At 27.6% G+C, this 23,608-nt stretch overlaps 1 protein-coding gene and 2 long non-coding RNA genes across 3 annotated transcripts; 2 read left to right on the plus strand and 1 right to left on the minus strand.

The window, feature by feature from the left end:
- Window positions 1-436: 436 nt before the first annotated feature.
- On the minus strand, window positions 437-22,876 carry LOC409061 (tyrosine kinase receptor Cad96Ca). Its single transcript, XM_392586.7, has 8 exons — window positions 21,906-22,876; window positions 6,198-6,448; window positions 5,292-5,404; window positions 3,761-4,178; window positions 3,206-3,379; window positions 2,410-2,760; window positions 1,803-2,108; window positions 437-1,150 (listed from the first exon to the last, which is right to left on the minus strand). Exons 1-8 carry the CDS (start codon window positions 21,958-21,960, stop codon window positions 914-916), a joined length of 1,905 nt encoding a protein of 634 aa, XP_392586.4. The 5' UTR covers window positions 21,961-22,876; the 3' UTR covers window positions 437-913.
- LOC113219085 lies at window positions 4,450-5,381 on the plus strand. The gene is made up of 2 exons (XR_003305616.1): window positions 4,450-4,905; window positions 5,220-5,381. It is a non-coding gene; the product is annotated as an uncharacterized LOC113219085 (long non-coding RNA).
- LOC102655038 lies at window positions 19,004-19,635 on the plus strand. Its single transcript, XR_003305615.1, has 2 exons — window positions 19,004-19,337; window positions 19,481-19,635. It is a non-coding gene; the product is annotated as an uncharacterized LOC102655038 (long non-coding RNA).
- Window positions 22,877-23,608: the final 732 nt, after the last annotated feature.

A 23,608-nucleotide genomic window follows, 5' to 3' on the forward strand; every position in this document is an offset into this window, starting at 1 on the left:
GCTAATAATTTTTGAATAGAAGAATATTAATAAATTAAAAAGAAAGACAATATAATTAAAAATATATAATAATATAATAAAAATAAAAAATAAGAAAATTAAAAAATAAAAATTAAAAATAAAAATATTAAAAATAAAAAATATTTATATATTATGTAATGTAATAAATTTAATTAATTAATGTCATAAATTTCAATATAGTTTGATCAAAGAATTGTTTATTTAAATAAACAATTGTTTTTTTAAATATAAACTAAATGGGTAAATTTTAAAATGATGTATTCATAGAAACAAAAGAAATAAATCATATTAAAATGATTTATTTTTACAAAAAAATAATTACATAATAATTTATTAAAAATCTTACTTAATACATATTTACAATTCGCATATATAAAAAAGTTTTTTTTATCAGAATAATTATTTCTTCAACATATTTTTTTTTTCACATATTAATTAATACATATACAATGAAAAATTTATTTGAACTCTGACTAGTTCATGACGCCTTTATCTCTTCAAGATAAGAATACTTACAACTCGTTCAATGCGTGAAATTATTTATTATTCCACACATTTATTTATTAATATATACAAATTGGCGTAATTCAGGTAAATCGTCGATGAACTTAATCTCAGTAAACAGGTAAACAGATTTCTAAAATATTTAAATTTTAAGATTTTCAAAACACTGATTGAATAATTGATATAATGACGTATAATTCTATTTTAATTAAAATATTTATAAACTATAATATTTTAATATAAATTATTCTGCATATTTACAAATTGAAAAACAAAGAAATTATTGCATAATCATCATATATCAGTGCTCCAAAATCATATTAGCCTAATTATCAAAAATTCATATAATCAGTCAATGATATTAATGTTATATTTTAGATACAATCATTTACAATTTCTCTCCGCTGAGATTTAGCACGTTGTAATACGAATGGTCCGGGAACCTATCTAATTCAATATAATCGGTTTCGTCGAGTAAAAGACCTTCCGTTAGGCTGACGAGTTCTCCAAAGGATGGCCTACATGCTGGATCTTTGTCCCAGCAATAATACATAATGTTATAAAGTTCTCTTTTACAATGTTCTGGCCTGTCTAGTCTGTAGCCCTCTTTGATCCTCCTCATTACCTACAAAAATAATTTTATATAATGTACTGCCAATATTTAAATATAAAATATATAATAAATATAAGAAATATTTCTCTCTTTTCTTTGAATATTAAGATGATTTATAACTTAATTTATGAGATAGAAGATAAAATAATAATAAAAATTAATTGAAATAAAGTAATCAAGAACATTTTAAATTACATTATTCAAATTTAATTCTTTAATAAAATTTCTCATAAACTTTGTAATTATTAATTAATTACATTTATTTAATTAAACTTAAAATTAAATATTTATAGAATTATAACTTTGTAAAAATAAGAAAGCATATAAATTTTTTAATTAACAAAGCTCTTTTAAATTTGTTTATTATTATTGTTATTGTTCAAATCTATAATTATAAAGAATAAAAATGTATAAATATATTGAAAATATTCTAAATTAAAAAATTAAAGAAACAATTCTATCTAAAATTAATTATTTAAAATTTTATATATATATATATATTTTTTTAAAGAGTTTTGATAATTTGCTAATTTAAACAATTTTTAAAACGAAAGAATAATCACGAGTGTATGCTGAAAAATTAATTTTAAAAGATTGCATTTAATTTTTTTTTAAAGGATGGCAACTTTAAAATTAATAAACTCTGCTGACCCTAAGATCTTACCTCTGCTGCAGCTAAGCCGGGATAAGGCGTGGAGCCCAACGTCACGATTTCCCATATTAATACTCCAAAACTCCATATATCCGATTTTACAGAAAAGATGTTGTCGTATAAACTCTCAGGAGCCATCCATCTGATAGGTAGCCGACCTTCGGACTTCCTTTCATAAATTTGATTAGCGGCCACGTCTCGAGCGAATCCGAAATCCGCAACTTTACAAGCACGATTCTCGTCGATCAATATGTTCCGTGCAGCTAGATCTCTATGTATAATTCCTTTGGAAGCCAAATATTCCATGCCTTTGGCAATCTGTGATATGTAAATTATTATGTAAGTAAATAATAATAAATGTAAAATTTATTAATATCTACATTTATATCCGATGTATAATTGAATAATAATTAAGATTATTTACTGCATTTTTTTTTTTCATTATGAAAAACTATATTGATTCTATATAAAATTTGAGAGATACTTAAAAATTATATTATACATAATTATGATTAAAAATGATTATTGTTATTGTATTATAGATAATGTGAATTATAAAAAAATATCTATCTTAATAATGTTTGAAAAAAAAGATTTTATATTACATAATATGTAATACTTGATAAACAAATCCAGTTAAATCCCTAGACGTCAGTCCAGGTCCACCGTGGTTTCTTTCTTCTCTAGATGCTCTCAGAAAGCTCTGAAGCTTTCCACCACTTACATATTCTAAAATAACGAACATAGGTTCACGTTCTGTACAGCAGCCCAATAATCTGACTACATTGGGATGAGGATCCAAATTTTTCATGACTCGTAATTCCTGAGCGAGATCTAGTCGTTCTCTTTCCGTGGCGTTTTCTTTTAATGTCTTTACAGCGACTATAATTGCTCCTGATTTTCCATCAATATCTAAGGCTTCGCATTTCCATACTTGACCAAAGCAACCTTCACCAAGAATATTGAAAACCTATTTAATGAAATAATTTGTTTAATTACTTTTTTTGAAATGAAAAAAAGAAAAGAAGAGAAAGAAAGAAAGAAATGTTATGATTATCCAAAGAGACATTTAAATTTGAATATTAATCACACATAAAGAGGAAAAATTTAATAAAATCATGTTCTCTTAATCATGAATATAGGAGAAAATGTTTTTTAACTATTTCCTTTAAAAAAATATATAAAAAATAAAGTTTTCAAAGTTTCATTACATTTAATATTCAAAATGTATTAAAGTGAAAATGAAGATAATTGTATACATAAAAAAAATTGATTTACATTTAAGAAACTTTATTAGAGAATTAAATTTGAATAATTCTTTTAAAAAATTTCAAACGATAAAATGAACATAAAATTGAACAATTATCATATTTGTTTAAAGATGAATTTTTTTTACATCGGCTTTAATTACCAACCTTTAATCGATGCCGTGGAAATTCCCATTTATCTTCTTGCTTATTCTGAGCGCCTTGATTCTCTTTTTCCCATGGCTCGTATCGATTGTTGTACGCTTTTGGTCCTCGCCATCTTTTCAAGACAAGCGATGGATCATCTGATATATTCGACACGCTCACGGAAGCTTGTTCTTTCTATATTATAAAACAAAAATAATTATTTCAAAATTCCATTTAATATTTTAAAACAACGAATAAAAACATATATTATAATATTTTGAATATTTATAATCCTTTTTAATATATCATTACTCTATATATATAAAACTGTATTTATATACAAAATACAAGACTTCAACATACTTACTATATAAGAATTATTAAATATTCTTAACAATCTATCAAGAAGTTTGTAACTTTAAATAAACAATACTATGAACACCAATACTCAACTTACATTATTTGAACAAACATATATTCCAAATTTATCTAAAATTCCCTGAATTCAAAACCTCTGCTCAAAAATCTTTTCCATATTTTCCAATTGATTTTACAACTAATCCCATCCTTCCGTACCGTGTCTTCCTTAGACTTTCGATTCCCGCAGAATTTGTTCCTCATTGACCACACACCCATGCCCAGCCCCACGACGAGCACGCAGACAGCCGTGACCGGCACCAAGGTGATAGCAATATCTTGGGAAGGCGCTGCGTCGGCAGGTGAGATTTTCGAGCTGAGAGGCGGCCCCTCGACCTCGTTCTCCTCTGTCGCCGGTTGAGGGACACCGGCGGCGGCCGTGGCGGTGGTTGGATCTGGATCACCCTCGGCCTCCTTCGACTCCTCCAGCTGCAGCTTCGTCGTTTTTGGTATATTGGCCGGCACTGGTACTGGCGCTGGTTTATAAGGCAACGAAGGCCTGGGATAGTTGGGCAGGCTGGACAAACCCAACAGCGGAGGCCGGATTCTGCCGGGAGAGCCGTGCTGAAACGGACTCCTGGAACAAAAGGGAAAATTAGAACGATTTATTAAATTTTTTTTAAATTTTTATTTTCATTAAAAGAAATCCTTATAAAGATTAATTTGTCAGTAAATAAAAAATTACAATATTTTAGAATTTTTTAAAAAGATAATGAAATATTAAACCAATAAAAAATTTATATTATTTATATTCATGAATCACGGTTTAAAGAATTCTGGGAAAATAGTTAAAAATTGGAAAGATTGTAAAAAAAAATCAATTTTCTCAAATATTGAAATAGCAAAGAATAATGAATTATTGTAAAAAAATTGGACCAAAATTAACTTTAAGTGATGATATAATAAAAGAAATTAGAGGAAAATCTGGATCCTGAAAATTTGAACTGATCAAACAAGTTTTTTGATCGTTCAAAGTTTGGAGTGCACGATCGAAAATTGAGAAGAGATCGAGATACGATTCGAATCGGCTTATCAAAAATTGGGGCAAACAGAGTTTGTCACTCGAAACGAATCTGATCATCGACGAACTGGAGCATAAATAATGGAACGGGGTCCTCCACCGAGAGGTCCTCGGAAAGGTCACGCACTGTTCACCGTGATTTATCGGCGAAACTTTCTTGCAGGTTGACTGGGTCCCGCAGATTCACTGCTCGGTCGACCGAAAAACTGTTTCAACGAAAATTGGGGCTGTTGATTTTCAAAGGGATTAGAAGAGGTTCGAAACGCATCGAATATATATAATCGTATACGTATACCTTTTTACAAAAATCTTTAAACACGTTTCATTTCATAGCAAAATTTCTTTGATTCTGTTCTTCCATTTTTTTTTAAATAATGAGCTATTTTTATTTATTTTCAATTTTGATATACCATAGCAAATATATGGTTTATTGAAAAAAATAAATAGTTAATATTTTTGATAATAAGAATTGTATTTAATATTTACTTATAAAAATCATTCTATAATTTATTCTATCTAACTTGAGATTAATATGTTGAGGTTAAATTCGTGAAATATTTTATATCGTTTAATTTATAAATTATATTATTTCCACAGTAAACGATCTCTCTCGAGCGAAGATCAAAATCAGTTCATCGATCTTGCGAGCAATTTTATCCTCGGACTCACCTGGTGTGTCCTCCATTGGGACCCGAAGTGTTCTTGATGGTGACGTAGACCTCGGTCTTTGTCATGAGTTGACCGTCGGAGACGGTTACATAAAGGAACAGGTTCTGCCCTCCCTGGAAAGAAGAAGCAAGAAAAACATCGTTCAATTCTCGAGGCGACCGTATGCAGCTCGTGTTACGTTCTTATCGTCTCGAGCTGAAGGAAAGGAGGGAAAAAGATGACAGCGCGTAAACGCGTACTTTGCCCTCGTCTAACGTACAGACGAACGGCTCGTTTAAATGCGCCACAATGATGCGCAGTATTTCGTATCTGATGCCAGCCCAGACGTATAGAATGCAATAAAGAACGGTTAATGGTAAATGGTAATTCCATTTGAAGAAATAAACTTGACCTTTAAGCGATCTCTACTATTTACATTCCCCGTTTCTTTTTATTTTTATAAATTTAACGATAGATATTATTAAAATGTATAGTTGAAATAATTGTACTTAGAGATAATTCATTTGTACGTGTTTTATTCGCATATGTATACGACAACTCGCGTATGAATCGCCATCTCGAGTGCCTAGCGAGAATTATAATTAATAAGTAATGAGTAAAGAAATCTTATTACTTTTTTAGAATAAATTATATAATGATAGAAATTAACCGTAAAAATATCATTATACGATATATTCTATTTAATGCATCTATTAAAAATGTTATTTAAAATATTTACGATATTTTTTTTCCAGATTAAAAATTCCCCAAGAATTAGAAAATTCTCCATCTATCCATTTTTCGCACGACAAATTGAAATTCGCGAATAAACGAATAATAATTATTATTCAGAAGAAAATTTCCCGTTAATGATTTTAATTTAAACGTGAAATTAATTGAGATAGGGAATTAGAAGGTACACTTTACTTTATCTTTGAGCGTTTCATTAACGTAGATAATGCCCGTGCTATTGTCGATGAAGAAAGGAAGCGAGGGTTGCGGACTCTCGTTTCCGTTGTAATTGTGCCCAAGAGGTTCCAAGCCATAGGTTAGCTGATCCTGTTCATTGTCCTCGGCACGGGCTCTAGTCACCACGCTTCCTACAGGCTCTGAATCAAGAAGCACCAGATTTCGGTCTATCCACATCACGGGTGGTGTATTGTCGCTGAATTGGCTTCCTACAATGAAAATTAATTGCCAAGATTGATTCGCGCTCGGTTTGCACATCGATTGTTGGGCATAATTGTAACTTGAATTGTAAACAAATATTTAATATATATTATAAGTTGAAAAATTTTATTCTATCATTGATAAAGTAATGTAATAACTATGGAAACGATTAAAATTCAAAGTAAAAAATATAAAATATAATCTAAATATAATTAAAATTATTAAAATAATTAATTGAATCTAAACGATCGTTATTATACACGTGCATGTTACTTTATTGTAACGATTTACAAAAAAATTTAATGTTACCTTCGAAAGAAAACTACTTTATCGATTAATGGCCGACTTATCGATTAAAACTGTTTTATCGTTTTTTCGTGGAATACAAATTATCGCAACTATCATAAACTTCCTATTCTCGATTCTCAAATATTTATTTTATCCACGATTCGATTTTGAACTGAATTTTGTGTAATCTTTTCTTTTTTTATTTTTATTATCGAATTCGATTAATTCGTACACAAAACGAAACGATTTTCCGCTCGAGATCTAATTAAGTTCGGATTTACCGAACGATAATGAGAGAGAGCCGCGGATGGTTTGAGAGATCGGCCTTGATATGCATTCTTATCCTAGATTTTGAGTTCATATCGTCAAGTAGAGTGTAACCTTTCATGCTGTATTCAGAGATTGCAGATTTTTCGTTCCTTTTCGTGAGTATACGAAATAACGAGATCCAAGTCTTTGAAATATATCCTCTCGTCCCGTCTCAAACGTATACAAGTCGTTCACTCCGTGAATTCTTTATACCTTACCTTACATCCATATCGAATAAAATTTTTTCCTTGTTAATTTAATCCAATCCTGAATCATTGGAGAATAAACGATTGTTTTTCTCTCAAAATTTTTTAATATTCTTTTAATATCTTGTTTCAATGTAATCTCAGAGAATTTTAATAGAAAAATAATTTTTCTACGTTTATTTCATTCTATAATACCATATTTCACGTTATTCGTTTTACAATTTCTATATAATCTCTGCAACAACCAGCTTCCATATATAATTTAAGATAATTTAATATACATTTTACGATATTAAATTCCATATTATAATTTAAAAAAGGAAAATAATAAATTTATATATTACATTAATTATATATTTATTATCTTCTTCCTTTTCAAATATTTTGTTTTCTAGTTGTTTTCTACAGAAATAATGAATTACCTATAAAAAAAACATAAAATTCTTCTCTAGACAACTACTTTCTACGTATACATTTTTTTTACACGTATCCTACCATTTTATCATTCATCTTATAAAACAAAAATATTTTTCTACAAATATATTATATTTATTTCTATCTTCACGAATGACGATCATCTCACTGCTCCAAATTATCGTCTCAACGATTACTTATAATATCAATCAGTTCAATTTTACCACGTCGATCACATAAATTGTCCGATTTGTTGTACCTTCCGTGTAAGAGGTCGTTCGTGCGTTACCAGGCGATCATAACGTATGATCATTCGTCGTGCCGGTTCAATTCTCGCTAGTATAAGATACCGTTGCACCGAGTATCGGTATTACCACTCTTATCTACGATTTCGAGATCTCAATCGGCAGTTCTTCTCAGCCGAGAAAACACGGTAGCTGTTTGAAATAATAGATCGTACGTCGCCTACCGAGTTACCTCGTTCGTTTTAATTTATATTCGCGTTGAATGAAACTATGCACGCACTATAACAGTTTCATTATATGCGCTACGTATTTATATTTATTATTTCATCGTGAAAATATTTTTTATCATGCGATTTCTCGCGAATCTGAAAAATGAATTTTTTAGAAATTTTAAAAGAAAAAAAAATTAAAAATAAAATTCAAGATTGTGAAAATGGATTGTTGTGATTTTTTTTTTTACAGTGATTCAAAGATCGAGATAATTTTTCATCAAACTATTCGGTGATATTTCTTGGAAAATTTTTAAATTTGGCGCCATTTCTATCGCGTAGTTATAATTACTTTATCAAAGTTTCTTCCGTTTATTCATTTCATGTGTTACAAAAGAGATTAAGAGAAATAAAATTCAAGATTGTGAAAATGGATTGTGTATGATTTTTTTTTTTTTTTTACAGTGATTCAAAGATCGAGATAATTTTTCATCAAATGATTCGGTGATATTTCTTGGAAAATTTTTAAATTTGGCGCCATTTCTATCGCATAGTTATAATCACTTTATCAAAGTTTCTTCCGTTTATTCATTTCATATGTTACAAAAGAGGTTAAGAGAAATAAAATTCAAGATTGTGAAAATGGATTGTGTATGACTTTTTTTTTTTTTTGTTTACAGCGATTCAAAGATCGAGATAATTTTTCATCAAACGATTCCGTAATATTTCTTGGAAAATTTTTAAATTTGGCGCCATTTCTATCGCGTAGTTATAATTATTTTATCAAAGTTTCTTCCGTTTATTCATTTCATATGTTACAAAAGAGGTTAAGAGAAATAAAATTCAAGATTGTGAAAATGGATTGTGTATGTTTTTTTTTTTTTTTTTTTTTGTTTACAGCAATTCAAAGATCGAGATAATTTTTCATCAAACGATTCGGTAATATTTCTTGGAAAATTTTTAAATTTGGCGCCATTTTTATCGCGTAGTTATAATTACTTTATCAAAATTTCTTCCGTTTCTTCTTTATTCATTTCATATGTTACAAAAGAGGTTAAGAGAAATAAAATTCAAATAGATTGTGTATCTTTCTTTTTTTTTTTTGTTTCGATTGAGAAGATCGAGATAATTTTTCATCAAACAATAATATTTCTAGGAAAATTTTTAAATTTGGCGCCATTTCTATCGCGTAGTTATAATTACTTTATCAAAAGTTTATTCATTTCATATTACAAAAGAGGTTAAGAGATATAAATTATTTATTTTAATTTAAAAGATGCACGAATCCATCCTGTGTACATTGAATTCCATCGTCTATAAATATATTTATATTTTCAACCTAACCTAACGCAAATTGAAATTACTTATTAAGCAACTGGCATTTCTGCATATTATGTTTTTATATATATATATTTCTTTTGATTCATAAAATTAAAATACTATTTTCAAATATTATCCCATAAATATATCAACATTCCATCCCAATTTGCTGAAAAATTAAATTTTAATTATAACTAACCTATAAATAACTAACCTTCAACCGACATTTTTTTTTTACTAACTTTTTGACCTCCAATTTGTCTTACAAATATATCGATAATATCCTGAATAAAATGTACACAGGAAGAAGAAGAAGAACTGAATAAGACAGTTCCGTTAGTTAACTAAGAAAATTTTACGATCTCGGTAATTATTCGCTAATGTTACAGCACACTGTTCGTCGTTCCAAACGCTCGAGCGTTTGTTCAGCACAGGCATACCAATGAGCTTTCGTGCGAACAAGAGAAAGTCCTCATTATCAGCCTGTTTCCTTCACCATGTTTCGCAATTTCGATTTGATTTCAATATCACTAGACGTTAGCTGTGCATTCTCGTCGGATTCCAACCCGATTTAAATAACGTAATAACAGAGTTGATGTTAATAATATGATAAAAAGAAAAAAAAAAATCTTTTGCATAAGATAAATTTTAGATTCTAATTTCATTAGAATTTAATTGATATTAATATAATGTTGGTTTAAACGTGAAACGTGTAATATTTTATGAAATTATACGGATATCTGTTATAATAGATACATATATATATAGTGTAAATAATTTTCTTATTTATAATCACAAGTTGATACAATAAATGAATACTTAAACATTCGTCCATTTTCTAACCAGTTTAAAATAATAAATCCAACAAATCTTGAGAAACAATCACTCACTTTCATCATCTCTTGGAAATTTCATTTAGAACAACTGGTAAATTAATCGCTTTTCAACGGCAAACATTTTATCGACGAATAACCCGATCAATAAGCTAGAACCAACATTGCAATATAAGAAGATAAGAATAAAAAAGAAAAAAAAAGAATTCAATCTATTTCGTAGAAAACATTTGGTAAAAAAGAAAACATCCTTACCATCATTTCGATTTATTCGCGCAGAATTCTTGCTTCTTCCTCAATTATCAATCTTACGATCTTCTAATCGCGATAAGAGTCAAGAGGAATAAGAAAAAAAAAAACACGCCAGGAAACGGTGGCATTTAATTAGAGTGAAGCAAGGCAGACGCGAAGGATTCAGAAAAACACGTATTCGTGGCTGGCAAATTTGCCCGCAACGTGGGTCATTAAAATTTATGGATGTTGCCTGCCCGATGACTTTCTTCGTTCGCGTGTTTTCCACTCTATCGGAGGATCGCGAAAACACACTCCTAATGGACAGTTCGTATAGTCCATCTTTGTAATTAAGGCGTGAAAGATTAGGCCTCGATTCGAATTTACGGTAATTAATGTTGTAGTTGAAGTTTTTATTTTTTTATTCTTTTATGGAATGATTTCTTACGTCTTTTCTCCAATATTACGATTTTGTTTGATCGATTTTGTAAATTCGAGCCTCTTTGATGTTAAAAATACTTGGTTTGCAATTTTTCCTGGAAATACGGTAAATTAACGCAAGGTGTAAGGTGGTTTAAATTTTTTCAAAAATATATTATAAGTTAATTTATAATTTTGAATATTAATATATTATATTGGCTTTTTACCATTTTCCACGAATGAGTATAGTTACAAAAATAACCTAATATGATACATAATGAATAGCGAATAGGTATATTAAGTTGAATTAACTGTGAAATTAGTTTCTTGGTAGTTACAGTATACATATTATATTTTCTATTTTTGCTGAATTAATATAATAGCAAAATCTGTTTAACAATTTTATTTAAACCACAAAGAAATTTCCGAATTTTAGTCCAATTATTAAACAAGATTTCCAAAAGATGATCGACTCAAAATTTTTCGTGACAATATCTTACAAAATAATCTTCAATTATCAATAATAAATCAATCTCGATAGTTTTCTTTTTTTTTTTCGTGTTAAAAAAAGATCCACAATCGATTATATTTAACTATATTAATTCATCGATTTGATATTCCTATCCTTTCCAATATTTTTGAAATGATTTCAAATTTATGTATAAAAATATGATCATAAATCGAAAAAAAGATTTTTCTTCTTTTACTTAAAAGAATAATTACTTAATAATTATAGGATAAAAATATTATAGGATAAAAATATTATAAATATATTATCGAGCAAATTTTTTAAATTCTATTCTATATTTATATCCTTTTTTTTCAACGATTAAATATTTTACATGATTTGCATTTAATACTCGTCTTAAAAAAAAAAAAAATGAGAATCGCACAATCGTGTTACGATTTTGTCGCGGGCCGCGAATTCGTAAGAGTGGGCAAAATAAACGATAAGCATAAATTCCGCTTCTGTTATTGCGGTCGCGGCATTACAATGCCACGAGTCGCGACATCGTGGTGTACAAGGTGCTTCTTTATTTCGAGCACCGGCGTGTTATAGCGGTATTGAAGTCACTGCACCGTGAGAATACAGTTACGCGGTTATTCTCGTGAAATAATGGCCGGCATTAATGATCGGTATAAAACATAATACTATTAAAAATTTTCGATATCCTCCTTTACCGTTGCTGAAGAATATTTTAGAAATTTTTCTTACGAACAGTATTTGTCGAGTAAAAACTATACTTAAAGATTAATAAATATTTCTAATTTTCACTCGTTCTTTTTTCTGAAAATTTGAAAATTTTATATTCCAACAGTATAAATCCGAGAATACATCTCATATACGTGTATAATAATTTATGTATACAGTTTTATTACCTTCGTGTTCATTAACTGCTAGTTTCTTTATTTTTCTTCACATTTACAGGATCTCCAACGGAAGACGTCTCAATAAACCAAAAAGAGAAGAAAAATATAGGGGAAAAAAAAATAAAAATAAAAATAAAAATTAATGTCGAACGATATTCAAAGAATTCAAAATTTTGTTTTTTTTTTTCTTAAAGAAAGAGTCCCAATTTCTCGATAAACAAAAAAAAAAAAAAAAGAAAAATTAATGGAGTGTAAAGGTTGAGCCTGGCCAAGTTTGAGTGTGGTCAAACGAGCAAAGGAACAAGACGGAGAAAGTGGGACGATGAAAGTGCGACCAAACGACAGGGCTGCCACTGCGCATGTCAGTACGACCTGCGTCGAATCATGGGTTTTTCACCGGCGTCGGAAATGCAAGGGATCTACTTGTTGCTCGACTCTTCCCTCGAGTCAGGTGTCGCGTACGAATCGGGACCATTAACGAGACTGTCAATCTGTCCCACTTATTTAATTACAGACAAAGAAGGCAAAAAAAAGAAAAGAAAATAGTTTCTGGAAATTGGATAATCTATATATATATATATATATATATATATATTATTGTCAGAAGCAAGATTCAGAAAATGATAAAGATGAATGAAATTTGTAAAATCATTCAAAAATAAATGTCCAAGTGGATAATATTTGTTGTAAAAATTAAAGGATAAAAGGAATAATCTTTGGTAATAAAAATTATGATAAAAAAATGAAGTTGAGCAATTATTAATAATGAAAGATTAAAATTAATTTTATATATATATATATATATATATATATATATTAATTTAAGATGAAGATTGATATTAAGAGTAGGGGATCTTGTGATATTATGATTGATATGATTTGATAAACATCTATTGCTGTTAGAATTAGTGAAAGTAGTTTTTGAAACTCTTCAGGGAAAGTTTTTAGATATGAATTTATAGATATGTGGTAAATCTATGGTAAATTATAATCTATGATATAACTAATTATATTCTTAAACAAAAATAACTTGACCACTTTGAATATGTCACTTGATAATAGGAATATTGCATGTTGATGATAAGAAAAGTTGTTTCAGATAAAATTGGTTATGAAGATAAATAAACGTGTTAATGTCACATGAAGGTCAACTTTATCTTATGAAGGTCAAAGAAAAAAAAAACAAGTACTAATTAACCTCAATAGATGCAGTTTTAGGGTCAACATAATTTTTAATTGGCTGTCAATTAACAATGTAAAAACATTGAAAAAGGAGGATAATTTTTCCATTGGTATTTATTTGGGAAAACTATTGTCTTTTAATAAGAAAAAAAAAATTATTCATACATCAATGAAGGATTGATAAAATTATAATTAAAGAAATTTTGTTGATTTTTGAAAAAAAATAACATCTCCATCCAATTATTCGTAAGGAAATAAATATATCCTTTGACAGTGTTCAATTATAAGCATTCAGCAATTATATTTATCAATAGTTTTAGCACAAGATAGACAGAAATTCTCGTTAATGGATAGAAAGTCAAACGCTCTCGACTTTGATGGGTACACTTGGATGGCAAGACTCGAGTCTTTACTCTCTTAAAATATCTGAGAGCTCTTTCAATCTTTCCGTACAGCATAATCCCAGCATATTTTAGACAGTGTAGTAATTTTTTACCACTCGAAAAAAGAATTTATATAATTGTTTAAAAATTTAACGCTATTATACAGTGTAATAAAATTGAAAAAAAAATTTTTCAAGATTCAGCATTGATGATACTTTCGCAATAAATTATCAATAAATCTTCCGCTCTATGAATTATCCGATTCTCATCGAAATTTCGAGAAAAAAAAATTCGAAACAGGTTTAGAAAATAAATAATCTCTTCAATGTTATAAATTTTTTTTTAAACTTTTTAAACGTCAGACACAGAAAATATATCTTTCCAGTCTATTTGTAGACGATCAATTTTATCTTCTTATCAGAAATAAAAATATTTAAGATGTAATTTTTTAAAAACTCTTCTTCTGAAACTCGAAAGACAATAAATACATCAAAATTAATCGTATCAAGTTGTAGTTGAAGAAAAATTTTGAAAGAAAAAAAAGTTAGATTTCTACCTTTCCACGTATAATGTTTCTTAAACAATTTCTCCCTAATGTAATACTTTCTAGTAAATTTGTTCGAAAAAAAAAACTAGATTAATCGTATCGCACGTAACGATTACACACACGAAACTTTTAGAATGAAAAAACAATGATTCATGGAGAATGGACAGATCTGCTTAGAGTACTTGCGTACTTTAAGTAATGCGAGACGCAACAGGATCTGAAAGTGAACTATTCGGTTTCCATCTTTCGCTCTAACGCTACAAAAATATACCGCGGACGGTTTCTCATTTCTACGTGAAATTTCATCGCAAAAAGATGAATGAATTTTTGGAATACGATAAAATTACAAATTTAACCATGGCTAAGAGATCTTTTATTTTTTTTATAATTTTAAAATAATTCTAAACATGAAACTTAATATAGATTTAATTTTATAACTTTAAACTTGGATATTTTATATCATATATTTATATTGATTTTCTTCAATTTTTTTTTATTATTTAAGCAGAAAAATTATATTCAGATTGGAAGATTTCAAAATTATTGTTAGAATTAATAATAATTTAAAATATTCTGTAACCTACTGTAGGTAACAAAATTAAAAAAATTAAAAACAAAAAAAAAAAATTTTAAATTCAACATTTAAAATTTCGAAGTTAAGATAGAAAGTGAAGAAATAATCTAAATTACAATAATATTCGAAAGGAGCATCAAGAAGCTGCGTTTATACAAAATAAATCCCCAGAGAAGAGAGAAAGTTGGGGATTTACCAAATATCCAAACCCCCCCCAAAAAAAGACTATAATTTAACATCCTGCAACGTAAAAATCCATCGTCGTTATTATTGCTTCACAATCCATCCGAACGGTGAGAAAAATCTTTCGAACGAAACTCGAAAATCCGCTTCATCGAAGGCCGATCTTTCGAAACCCATCGATTTCGTGGTATTCGACCAAGGTCGTGACGTCAATGAGGAACGCGTTGCCTTCCGGAAGCGGATACGTCCAGCGAGGCTTATGGGCGCTCGAAAGAGGCCGAGGGATCTCTCTCTCTCTTTTTTACCTTTTGCTCGTTTTAACCGACTGTAGGGAACAGAAACGGAGAACTTTCACTTCGGTGAGGTCATCGTCGGTCCTTAAATATATTCCTTAGCATGACGCTTCACTTTCATGCACGGCGACACGCAACACCGAAAATTCGTCTTTAGAGATTCTGTATCTGGCTTTTGGGCGCAAAATTTCCCCCTTTTTTTCGTTTCTGAATTAAACGATTTTATTCATAAATTGGTTTCAAGCGTTATATTTATTAATAAGTTATAGATATCTTTTAAACTAATGATTATTTGATTATTTGCATGATATGTTTTTTATAGGAAAGTTGCATTGGTTGATTCAATTATATTTAAAAAATAATTGTCTTCCATATGGCCTCCATGTACATCAAACTTATTAAAGTTATATAATTTATCTTGTCAAACAATGCTTTATATAAGAGCTTTTTTTTTCATGACATTCTTTCATCAAAAGATATTCCATAAAACAAACATCCTGTGTAGTAAATCTTATATATGTATATGTGTGTGTATAATTATAAATTATACGTTATTCGTTCAATAAAAAGAAATTTCTCTGTTAAAACTAGCTATCATATATATATATATATATATATATATATATATATATATATATATATATATATAATTTAATACTTGTTTAAATAATTAGGAGGATTGTGACATTAAGAAAGACATTTGTATTCGGGATGATAATAATATTTTTAAGTGAAAAAGAGTGTAGAAAAAAAAGTTCGGTGTAAAAACCTTGAAATCTTTTTCATCGGATTGCCTTGAGCGAATCTTAATGTTGGCCATATGCGACTTGTAACATTATATTCAGGCATAAGTATACGTTTCGCGGTTTCGTGAGTGCAGACGAGTTAAAATTTCACGAAGAACTTTTTCTTCTTCGTGTCACGTTTTTTAAAGGCGACACGAATCTCGTTTGTTATTTTACATATTAATTGGAAATTTATAACGCATAAACAATATTTTTTGTGCTTGGCAAAAATTTCATTTTCTATTTTTATATTATGATTTAAATTTAATGAAATATAATAATAATAATGTAAAATTTAATGAAACTGTAAATTGAAATATTTTCATATGAAATATTTTTCTATTAATTTAAATGGGATAATAAGATTCTTTATAATTATTAAAATTTAACAATGCTCGAAATAAAAATAAAATGCCACATTGATTAATTATATAACAAAGATATGAATGAATAGATTTAACTTTGTTCTCTAATTAATGCGTCGTAACAAATAATTTGTTCATATATGTTAATTATACGATTAATTATTTTCTGTGTGACGTATATATATATATATATATATATTACATTATATTGCATTAATGGTATGTATTTTATGTATATAATTCATTATTAAATGCGTTAAATTTATAGAAGTCAATTAGTGCCACGAGAAGTTTGTAATGGTTAAGTAATGGTTGTTCTATGAAACAAGTACCTGCGCCTGAATTACCGCACAACGCCGAGATTTTCTCAGAGACACGAATGTCGGCACAAGAACGATTCTTCCTAATCAATTGCTATGTATTTAACGTGTAACACATTTCCAAGATAATTACCATTTAATTATAATCCACGCATATATATATATGTATATATGAAGAATAAATTTATTTTTAATATAATTTTAATATCCATATTCTCTAATTCTACTTAGTTTTCATATCATTGATATAATTATAAAGAAATATTATGAATCAGGTTTAAAAAAATACCGTTATCTTTATTGAATTATAAATATTTTGCACTGGAGTAACTGTAAATTTCTTTTAACTAATAATAATGTAATAAGTAATATTCAATCTTCATTTTAATTATTACAAATTTTTGTTTTGAAAGCTAATACATTAATTTATGGATCAAGGTAATTTTCCAATATCAAAAGTTGTTATTAAATTTTTCAAATATTAAAAATCACATTTAAAAATATATCTAATCTAAATCTTTCTTCTAGATAAACAGACATATAAATAAAAAAAAGATAAAAAAGAAGAAATTCTTTTAACTAATAATAATGTAATATTCAATCTTCATTTTAATTATTACAAATTTTTGTTTTGAAAGCTAATATAAATTAATTTATGGATTATGGATTAATTTTCCAATATCAAAAGTTGTTATTAAATTTTTCAAATATTAAAAATCCCATTTAAAAATATATCTAATCTAAATCTTTCTTCTAGATAAACAGATATATAAATAAAAAAAAGATAAAAAAGAAGAAGATAAGTATCTATAAAAATACATATATATATATATAATATATATAATATAACATATATACATATAATATATTCCACAAGTTACACATCCATCTTTCATTCCCAATAAAATCCCAAATATCTTGAGAAACTCTTCAGAAATTTTCACAATCCATTGTGTATCATTGACTGAACGAGTGCACGTTCATTAAACAAAAAGAATGCATGATTGATACGTAATATGAACGCATGATTGATCGATAATGCAAGAATGCGTTCCTAGAACGACTTTTCCGCACTTTTTCTGCATCATACTTTTCTGCAACGGTTTTCTTTAACAAACGGAGACGACCAAAAGCACGATCGTGATCCCTTCTCAACCAAGGAATTCGAGCGGAAAAATGGCTGCGCGACAAAATAAAACGACGAATGACTCGACCACTCGCCAGACGAATTAACGTTTAACAGCCGGTCGCATAATCGGGTCGCCAGACACCAAACAAGAAGTTGTGTATCCAATCTTCACCGATATCTCGTCTGCACAAGATTTGGTCGAAATACGAATCCTTGTCGAAGAATCTCGATATTTTTCGAGACAAATTGTCGCAAAAATATTTGAACATTAATATATTTTTCACCTTTCTGTCTAATATTTATCGACAATAATACAAATCTAATGAATATTTAAAATGAATTTCAATAGCTGAAAAGTTTTTTTCAGTTTTTAATCAGTAAATGAAATTAATTGAATCTTATTTTATAGGTTATGTTAGGTTATAGATTAGATCACTTACTATTTATTAGGTTATTAAGACAAAAAAACTTTGATTGTCATAATTTATCATTAAAATTCTTAATGAAATTTTTATCGTAAAATTCATTTGTTTTTATTATTAATATTATCTACTAAACGGTATACTAATCATAAGAACATAGACGCAACAACTTTGTTTTATTTACAGATCGCAAACTGTTGAACGGAAAAATGCCAAGAGGAGGCGTGCTTAAACAGGAAGCACGTGTAACTGAAGAGAACAATAAAAAAAGGTTGGCAAGCATGCGAAACAAACGATGAGAAAGAACACGAGCAAGCAAGCGAAATAAACTCTCCTAATGCATAACCTGGAGCAATTGGTATTTTCTTTTGACAAGAAGCCGCTATGAAAACGAATATGCAGTTGATTATTTGCCATCATCAATTATAACTATATCAAATTTTATTATTAATTAAAAATTAATTCTATATACAATAATAATAATAATTTCAATAATAATTTCAGTTAATAAATTTTTTATAATAGAATTTTTGAGGTTATACAATGATGAATTCTTGAAATATGTTCAAACTTTTGATTGCTAAAATCATCGAGAATATCTATATCATAAAAACAAATATTATACAAGTATTAAACAAATATTCGTTTATTTATTAATAAGAGTTAATGAAATTTTTTTCAGATAAAACTGCCGCATTCTTCTGCATTCTTTAAAGACTCGTAAAGTCGTGCATCTTGGTGTCACAATTATTATCGATTATCGGTTAATTGACTTTTTTTTCGATGATAAATAGTGTAAGTACTTTTAAGAGTCAGAATCTTCAAAAGAGTGGATTACGAAAGAGTAATGGCACTATATCTATCGCAAGTACGTTCAAATACTCGAATCTTTTATAAATATCTTTTTAAAAATTTCATGAATATTAAAGATCAAATATTTTATTATATCTTACTATTATTATATGAATCCTATAAAATGATTTTTTTCATTAGATTTAAATTTATTTATAGGCACACAATGAACTTGATCCCATCGCTAGTTAAAAGAATTCTACGTGCAGGTGTCTCTCGAGTCGCGACAACGACTTTCTATTTAAGTCTATTTGGAAACTTCCTGGGCCTTTTGGTTAACAAAGCTATTTGAAGAATAATTTTTTTTTTTTTTTAAGAATTTACGCTACAACAAAAGAAAAATTTTCTTTCTTTGATACGAGATGTTAAAAATAGTTTCATGAGAAACCTACTACATACTTTCATAAACTTCAATACTTTAGTTATGGAACAGAGCACATATAATTCTTAATTTATACAACTTTGACACATTTCTTTATTCTTTGTATAAATGCCGTTGCTCTATTGTAATCGAAGTAAACACCGTTACTTTTTACAGTAATCAACATCGCTATAAGCATTCTTTTAATGTATTTTGATTTCTCAAATAAATGTAAATCCTATTTTTCTAAATTTTTATTTCGTTCTATAATTTTATATTTAACATATCGACATAGAAAAAAAAAAAAAATCGATAAAATAAACGATAATTCGAATAGATCGGATAAAATGATTTAAGTAACTTTCACTCGTACCCTTCATCGCTACTTCATTAAATCACGGTATAGACTCGTTTACAAGTGAATCCGACATTACCTCCAGCTGGTCGAAGTTGGAAAATTCATATTTAAATCTGTAAATCATAAATTTGAATTCCACGACCAGAGTATTCAAATTAATTCGCTATACAATCTCTTTTCTATTTTATTTAACCGTATAATTATGTATTTGAAAAGAAGAGAGATATTTTTTTTTATTTCGTGACATCAATATTAAATCAGTTGCAATGAACAGAATTCATTATATTAAAGGCGGCAACTTAATGAAATATGAGAAGAATGTTGCGTAGGTGCAATATGCGTATACGTACATGTATGTGAAAGTGAACCATGATAAATAATTTGCAAACTAAATACATGCAAATATACGTTTGTTGTAATATTATGTATTTGACGAAGATGTAATTTTATAGAATGATAAAAAATTATATATGTTTTTATTTATTATTTTGTTTTTAATTTTTTTTATATTTATTATATTTGCTACATTATATTCTATTTTATATATAATAAATTGTTTTAAAAATGAAAAAAAATTATTTCGAAAATTTCATTGAGATTATTTATTTCTGTTAAACAAATCTTATTTTTTATTTATTGTAAGATGAAAAAAAATTTTTTTATCCTTTTTTTGGACTGGATACATCACAAATATTTTCAAAAGTATATTTTCTTTCTTTTAAGTAATTTAAAAATATATATTTATAAATTTATAATATATTTACAATAAAATAAATAATAAAAATTATAATAATTGAATCAAAAATATCAATAATTAAAAGTATAGAATACTTTTTTCAAAAAAAATCATAAAAAAAACTTGAATTTTTTTTAAAATGAACTGAAAAAATGTTAATAATATTTATTGTTTTTTTGATATTATAAAATTGTTCATTTTGATTAAATTTAACAAGTTTTGAAAAGTTTTTTTAAAATATCATAAATATTGTCACATATTTTTTTATTGTTTTTTATAGAATGACAATTCATATTTATTTCACGATTTTTCTATATTTCATGACATACATTATAATATGCTTTTTCAGGCCGTAATATTTCATTGAACAACAGGTGAGAATCTCCATTATAGATTGAAAGCTGTAACAAATTTATTGCCGATGCATATGGCAGCATTTCATAGAATATGACTTAAATATACATATTGTCCCGTTTATTAAACTTGTTTAAAATGCGTAACGAAAGTAATTTAAGATTTATTTAAAAAAGTAAAAACTATATTTTCATAATTAATTTGAAAGAAAAAATTTTCATAATTAATTCGAAAAAAAATTTTCAATTTTATTATTATTATGATACAGATTATTTTAAAAATATTTAAACGTTTAATTTCATTTAAAATTAAATATGAAATGTCGAATTGATTCATTTATATAGTGAACAATTCATTTGTTCGTTAAATTTATTCTTCTACATTCTGATTTCGCATTATTTGAAGCATGCGTCAGAAGAAGTATTCTCGACGCTTTCTCCGGGATATATTAGAAAGTACAGGCTATAAAATCGTGGTTGAAAAACTACAAATATCATAGATTATTGGTAAAAGTTTTTCAAATTTAAAATGATTGTTCATCATTAAAATTTTCTTTCATATTTAAATCAAAATTAAATAAATAATTATTTTAAAAATATATATATATAAAGAATTATTGATCTTTTAAATGAATGTTCTTAATACTTTGAATTATCATTGCCATTTCTATTTTTCAAGAAAATAGAAACAAAATTTCGACTGTTTACAAAATTGTTAATTGAATAATACATGTATCGATTAAAAAAATATATTAAAAAATAAAAAAATATCTTACCGGCTCCATTCCATAGGCACAGCGCCATAATAACGATAATCAATCTGACAAACATTGCGCTACATTGGTCTACGATACATGAAATATCGACAGAATCACATTCGACTCGTTGATACGTGGATCGATCCGAGCCACGATAAATCGAAACACTTTGATAGCCAGTTCTGTCGACATCTATCGAACTGTTACACTGTCAATCATATACATGCAAATGCATCTATCATTCATATAGATACATTTATTATTTTTTTTTTGTCGATCTATTGAATATTTCTTCATACTCGATATCAATTATCATTAGATATATTGAAAAACAGTTGCAAATTATATATAAACATTTCTCGAATACATTCGATAACGAACACAAATTCGCACAGATTTTTGACAAACTTCTTCACCTACATATTACACGCACAATTTTAATCAACGTTGATTAATGCACAATTCGAAAACACCAGCTCGAAAGTTTTGCTACTTGTTGTAGAATCAACCGGTCGGAACACGCAAAGCAGTCGACTTTCTCTCGAGTCAGATAATTAACCGGCACAAGTTTTTAGAGCGATCACAGTTCGCAGTGAAATATTAATTACGAAAATACCAAATGCTAATAAATCATCACTGAAGTGAAAAAAACGCTTGAAATATTTCAAGCCTCGATCGTATTAGAATTGTATATATTGTCTCCAAGTTTATCATGATCTTTCTTTCATGTTGGTGCAAATAACATTATACTCCTGTCAATCGATTTCTCGATCACTTTTCACTGACTCTGGGTTAAAAAATAACATAATTATATTTGATCAGTCGAATCACTAATTTAATTTAGAGAAACATCTTGCGCATTTTCGAATTAAAATTGATCACTTGTTAAGCCTTCCGATTTCGAAACAACGCCGCTCATGAACCGAGTACTGACTCTACGTGCATCGCGACGCGATCTGTTCGTGAATGCCGTGGCAGCCATGCCGATCAAACTGAAAGAACGCGTATCATTGGCGTAATTATTAAAGAATCGAATATAGAGTTCATCACTTCGATTCAATCGATTTTGCTGAGCAATTAGACAATGTATTGAATGAATTATTATATATTTTATTTCTTTTATAATTTTTTTTTATTTTTACAGCTTCTATAATTTTTAATTAAACATTATTTTCTTAAAAATATTTTATAAAATTAGATAAAATTAGAAATTGAATAAATTATTTGTTTATTCAATTATGAAATAATTGAAAAGTTAGTAATTTAATTGAACGAAGCAATATCGATTCTTCCGAAATTTTTTGAAGTTTTATGCGTGATTACGCTTATGGTTTACTGTCAATTCTGTAAAATGTAAGAAAACTTCATTGGTCAACTTGCCTTCAGATTCTAAGAAATATACATATTTACATTATATGCATTTAATCAAATTTTTATAATTTAGAATTGAATAAAATAAATAATTGAATGAAATGATTAAATATATATTTTATTTATATAAAAAAAAGCATTTTAAAAATAATCATAATCATTTTGATAAATGAATTTTATATAATTATAATAATTTATAATTATAATAATGTAAATATAATTTGTGATATAATTCCAGGTAAAATAATTTAAATAAATAAAATCAATTTTATATAAAAAAAATATTGTATAACGATTCTAAGCAACATGTTAAAATACTTACATTATTTATCAAAATAAAATTTTAATAA

This window comes from Apis mellifera, linkage group LG11, assembly GCF_003254395.2.
Source record: "Apis mellifera strain DH4 linkage group LG11, Amel_HAv3.1, whole genome shotgun sequence".
Taxonomy (NCBI): Eukaryota; Metazoa; Arthropoda; class Insecta; order Hymenoptera; family Apidae; genus Apis; species Apis mellifera.

Bases quoted from the DNA above. Each gene is read 5' to 3' on its own strand.
- LOC409061 (XM_392586.7), bottom strand. From the start codon at position 21,960: ATGTTTGTCAGATTGATTATCGTTATTATGGCGCTGTGCCTATGGAAT. The intron at 2,761-3,205 runs GTTGGTAATTAA...TTCATTAAATAG, and splicing joins TTCCACGGCATCGATTAAAG to GTTTTCAATATTCTTGGTGA. The intron at 1,151-1,802 runs GTAAGATCTTAG...TTATTTTTGTAG, and splicing joins CCGGCTTAGCTGCAGCAGAG to GTAATGAGGAGGATCAAAGA.